The sequence below is a fragment of the Euprymna scolopes genome, chromosome 28 (genome assembly GCF_053919585.1).
Source record: "Euprymna scolopes isolate OS-2025 chromosome 28, ASM5391958v1, whole genome shotgun sequence".
In the NCBI taxonomy this organism is placed as follows: domain Eukaryota; kingdom Metazoa; phylum Mollusca; class Cephalopoda; order Sepiida; family Sepiolidae; genus Euprymna; species Euprymna scolopes.
This window is the reverse complement of record NC_136509.1, coordinates 13,942,131-13,948,173: the sequence shown is the minus strand read 5'-3', so window position 1 is coordinate 13,948,173 and position 6,043 is coordinate 13,942,131. Positions and strand designations below refer to the sequence as shown.

Below are 6,043 nucleotides of genomic sequence, written 5' to 3'. Positions count from 1 at the left end.
AACAGTTAGGTCACGTGACATTTGACACCGGTGCTTCTACCATTATTGACTCTTTGAATGATGAATATAGACAGCACTCGTCTGCTGGACCTACTTATCTCAGCTTCACTGTAAATTAACCTCTCCGAATTGTTTTATTTACAAAAATATTCCTTTGTTAAAAAAAAAAAAAAAAAATCGTTGAACTGCTTTATGCAAACAAACATCTGAACTTTGCTGTTAAAAAAATAAAATTGTTTTCCTTTTTACGTTGACTTATTTTGCCTTTGGTTGCAATTATGTATTATTTTCACTTGTTCGTTATGTTTATAGTAATAAATGTTCGAAATTTTGAATTTTTTTCTATCTTTAATTCTTTGAATTAAGAAAAAAAATTACTTTTAGCTTAACTTTCATACCATGCAAACGGTAAATTTGCGGCGAGTTTGATTATCAGATTCGTTGTCAGCGACCTCGAATACCCCTTAAAAACCAAATTAGGGTGGTCGGTGTTCTGTTGTGGCGTAAGGTAACATTTACCTTTTTTTATTATTATTATTATTATTATTATTATTGGAGAGACACGAGAAAAAAACAAACACAGAAACACGTGAAGTAGTTATCTAAAAAACAAATTATTAATTCAGAGTCAGAATTTACATAGAAAACTAACACTTCTTCCTTTGAAAAGTATTAGAGCAAAAATTTGAATAAGTTGTTTTTATGCCTCTTTCTTTCTTTTTCTTTTTTTTTTTTTTTGAATAGATCTAAAACTATGGTTATTCTATAGATTAAAAAAAAATAATAAAAATAAAAACAACAAAATTAACAAACAAAAAAATAACACAGCAAATAGGTAGGCAATTTTTAAAACGGTTTTGTAAATCAAAGAAAGATAACTCTCGATAACTCCAGAAAGTTCCAAGGGAGATAATTCACACACCAGGCATCGTATCAAAATTTTCCACTTGTTCACGAAAATGGTCCATCAAATTATTGATCTCAATCACTCTCTGACGATTGCGCTGCACTTCTTCCTCTTCATGGATTTTTTTAATCAGCGTTTTCATCCAATGGCGAATCCGACTGATGATCTGGTCCTCCCGATTATCAATCTTCTGTAAATGGACTTCGTGAGAAGATGTCAACGCGTTTACAACTGTGTCCTTGTCAACCAGGATCTTAAAAAAAAAAAAAATTGAAATAAATTACTTCATCATTTTTGTTTTAATAAACATTTTATGATCATTATAATAAACACTTTTTAAGAAACATCACTTAAGGACTTTGTTTTTATTTTCATACAACCATATGTATTATGAGGACCTCCGTTATTTTTATCTAAATTGAAAATATTTTCAAATTTTCATCAGCTTTGAGCAAATAGCTCTACTGCCTTGTGGATTCCTTGGGGAAGGCAAAAGCTAAGGGTGTAAACCCAATAAAAAAAAATCCAGTTTGGAGTCCCGATGGGCGGATGGTGAAGCACTGCAATACCATTCCAGCAACTCCTGTAGCTGCGCTAGATGTGTCAGAAACTTTGTGAAAATATTGAATAATTCAACCCCCTGTCTTTCCAAGCTTATAACTACTCGAAAAATGTAATTCAAACACTAATTTTTTTTTTCAATTAAAGGAGCAAGGACCAAGATTTCATTAGAAAAAAACAACAACGTGATTTAAAAAAAAAAAAAGTTTTAAACTTCGGATTTTACACGTAAATTTCTAAAAAAAAAAAACACTACTTTTTGTTTTAAAATTGAATATATTATTTATTGATATTTTATCTTCAATTTGTAATATATAAAACTTTGGTGAGTAAATTAATTATTTACTTTTTAATAGACATTTCAAAATGGGGGCGAGCGTGAATTTAAAAAAAGTTTGTCTAAAATATTATATTCAGTTTATTGGAAAGAGCATAAAATTTCACATTGACCCTGAAAATATCGTAAAAATAGAATCAATAGAAAAATTTTGATAGATTTTTAAAGTTTAAAAATGGAAAAATACTGAACTCGTAAAATTAATTTAATTACTGGTTTTTTTTTTTAAATAAAAAAAAATAATATTTCTATTACTTTTTATGCAACTTTAATAGTTTATTTTGAAAGTATAATCCATAAAGAAAATAACCCACTTTTAAAAGAGAAATTACGAGTTTTTTATATTTTATTCGCAGTTTCGTGTTAGGGGTGTCAAAAATTCCAACAAAAATTCTGATACACTTACAGCTGCGCTGACTCTGACCATATTGGCTTGCTTTTCTATCAGACTTTGTGTGCAAAGCCGAGAGGGGGACCCTGGTAACCGAGCAAATGCAGGTCTCTTTATCACTCGCCGAGGTCTGCATCTAGAACTCCAGCTTCAAACTGTATAGCCATAGCAGATGCTGCAGGGCACCAGATGATGTAGAATGGCATTGTCTTAGTAGACAGAAGGTTAGCATCAATAAGAAACAGTCTTTTATTATTTATTTTCTGATTATTGGACAAACAAAATCGTTATGGGATTAAATCAAAATTAAACTTCAATTATAAGTACATACATTTTCCAGTCCATATTGAAGAATAATGAGTATATATATATATATATATATATATATATATATATATATATATATATATATATATATGATGATTACTGCATCTTTCCAGATGATCGCCGTCACATTGAGTCCTCCCAATCTTGTCGTCTGTGCCATCTCAGACGACTCTGCACTCCCGCCGCAGATTTGCACATCTTGAAGCAGATGTGACATACAAATTGAGCAATTTTCATCGAGTTGACTTCCTCTGGAGGTTGAAAGGTATTCCTATGAATTCTCAAACCAGCAGTAGACATGCAAAGTTTGCTGCATGCTAAACAGATCGTTTGGTTTGGACTAATAGGTGCAAAGTTGACCTGAACAGGAGTTTTGTGCGACTTAAGGTGGTTGACGTAGCCAATCTATATATATATATATATATATATATATATATATATATATATATATATATATATATATATATATATATATATATATATATATATCCGTAACCACAACCAAGGGAAATGTTTCTCGCATGCTTTTCCCGTTAGGGATCCCCCCTTTTTTTCTTTATATTAAAAAAATGCTACATTGCAAAAAGTGTGCTTATTCATAAAGTCTGAAGAAATGCTGGTTTTTGAAAATTTTAAAACGATATAATGTTTGAAATTGTCATCCTGGACATTGAAACAATTGTAACGTAAAATGAAATACACTTTTCGTTGCCATCAACACCTTGTCTTGAAGTCTTGATTTTGCAGACACAGTATATATATATATATATATATATATATATATATATATATATATATATATATATATATATATAAGGAATTTAAATTTTGTGATTTGAAAAAGTTGAATTTCAAATATAGAAATTTTATTGTATGCAAGACAAAGAATACAGTATAGTAAAATATATTTCCTTAACCCATGAGTTTTCGATGTTTATACATCTCCTCGGAGGAAAAATATTAGCAAATATTATAAAAGGTTTTCACCTAATTTGCTAAAGGTAATAAAAATAGAAAATTGAATTAAATCTTTTTAAAGTTTGTAAATCGTTTTAGCTACATAGAATAAGGGAAACTGTATATTAATGCAGAAAAACAAAGGATATTGAACTTCAAATCGAAAGTGTATGCTAAATCCTGTAATGGAAGTTCTTGGTGTTCGGCCGGTAAAAAGATTCAACGCGTCTTGTAACGAATCCAAGGAAGCTGGTAACAATCCAATCTGTACTTATTTCATCAGTTTTTCTTTAGTTTGATTGGATATCCGGCAAATCTTTGATTATATCAATACGGTAAAATTTTTTCCATATATCAACCGATAATCACTAGATTTGCGCACCACTAAATTTATTGTATTTCACTATTCTGAATAATTATACATACATATATATATATATATATATATATATATATATATATATATATATATATATATATATATATACATATGTATGTATAATTATATATATATATATATATATATATATATAGATATATAAATTCCCGTTCACATACACCTTTCAGGATAAAGCTAGAACCCAGAACTAGATAGAATCGAGCAATTGCATCGACAACGGACAACGCCAGACCCAAAGTGGGTTTCGATGTACTGAATCTCATCAGTGACATGCTCTGACATAGGCGCGAACCCAGGTCGTCGCACTCATGAAGTGTGCAATACTGACGACCTAAAGATATGGGCCACGGCGCAATCTATTGACTATGCCTCGATTTTTTAAATTCTTATATTTTCATCCAGTTCTACATTCTACGGGCGTTGTCCGTTGTCGATGCAATTGCTCGATTCTATCTAGTTCTGGGTTCTAGCTTTATCCTGAAAAGTGTATGTGAACGGGAATTTATATATCTATCTATAATCTCCTCTTAATGTCTAATATATATATATATATATATATATATATATATATATATATATATATATATATATATATGTTGTTTTAACAAAATTGAGACAACAAATATTGGATTCATAGCAGCAGTGTATTTTCATTGTTACATCTAAAAGAAGGCATGCCAAAGTGATCAGGAAATGTATCAAGTTGTAGAAAATCGGAACTCGTGATTTCTGGAAAATTTATAATAGTGTGGGGAATAATGGACAGTCAATAATTTTCCCATTAACTAACAACAATGATATCACTTGCATGACAACCGAGAAAGCTGACCTGCTTGGCCTCCAACTCCACCTTAGACACCTCAAACCACTTCCTCCCACATTTCCCTTTGCACACAGAAAATACACTAGTAGATTTGAAAATCACCCCTTTCTTATGTCCATGATATCATAGAAAACTTAGACAACTACAAAGCATGTGGGCCTGATCTCATTCCTACCATATTAATTAAGAAATGCTCCACTGAGATAGCCCCATGTCCTCCCCAAACTCTTCAACAAATGTCAAGCCAATTCTTGGTTCCGGAAAATTGCCTCTATTTTAGCAGTATTCAAGAATTCTGATGAAAGAACTAACCTGCTCAATTATCGCCTCATCAATCTCCTGCTACTCTTCACCAAAATTTTTGAGTTATTAATCAATCAAGCAATAGTTTGCCAACTTATAAACGCTAAGCTTCTTTCTCACCAACAGTATGAATTTAGGAGAGCCCATTCTACTGCAGATATTTTAACTGTCATCTCTGAAAGCATATCTCATTTACTGGATACGATACAAGAAGCTAGAGTTGTAGCCCTTGATATATCCAAAGCCTTTGCCGACGTCTGGCATGAAGGGCTTCTCATAAAAATTAAATCCTGTTGTATTTCTGAAAGAATACTCAACATAATCGGATCCTTCTTAGACAAAAGAAAATTTAAGTTGCCTACCATAGCCATACATCCAAACAACATGATATTAATGCAGAGGTCGATCCTTGAACCTTTATTATTTCTGATATTCATAAATGAACTCTCTGATAAAATTGTGTCTGAGATGGGTATATTTTCTGATAACACGATGCTCTATAATAGATATGAGTGAAACACGAATGTACACATATCCAAGGTAAGAATCCTAAAAACGACTTTCGCTCGGTAATGAAATGGGACCATAAGTGTACAGTAACATTTAATGCTACTAAGACTAAACTACTTTCCTTTAACGGGCTGCCAAGTGCTGCCTAGTCATAAAATATGCTTAAATGTGATATTTTAATTCATGCAGATTTCGTATTTATTATTATAGAGCCAATTCTCTATTGATTATACCCAATATATAGTAGTGATTTCAAAATGAAAAAGAAAAAAGGAAAAAAATGACTTAGGGTCCATCAACTAGAATCGAAACCAAAATATATACCCTTCTATCTTTAATCATTATGGGTTGAGTTATCATCAGACGAATAAGAAATAGTTTAAAATGAACCGGCTTTAACATATAAATGTATATTTGTGCATGCGTACAAGATCGCTTTAAGTCGACTTGGGCCTGCCAAATTCCATTTTTTTTTTCAATTTTGACCCCTTAGCAGTTATTTTTACTAGCTTAACAACGGTCCACAA

General features: G+C 31.2%; 1 protein-coding gene across 1 annotated transcript in view; it reads right to left on the bottom strand.

Moving 5' to 3' along the window:
* Positions 1-832: 832 nt before the first annotated feature.
* Positions 833-6,043, bottom strand: part of LOC145249478 (dynein regulatory complex subunit 3-like) — a 112,383-nt gene continuing 107,172 nt past the window's right edge. The window contains exon 11 of the mRNA XM_080111071.1: positions 833-1,160. Within this exon, the coding sequence (XP_079967197.1) occupies positions 915-1,160 (246 nt within the window). The 3' untranslated portion in view covers positions 833-914. The remainder of the gene's footprint in view (positions 1,161-6,043) is intronic.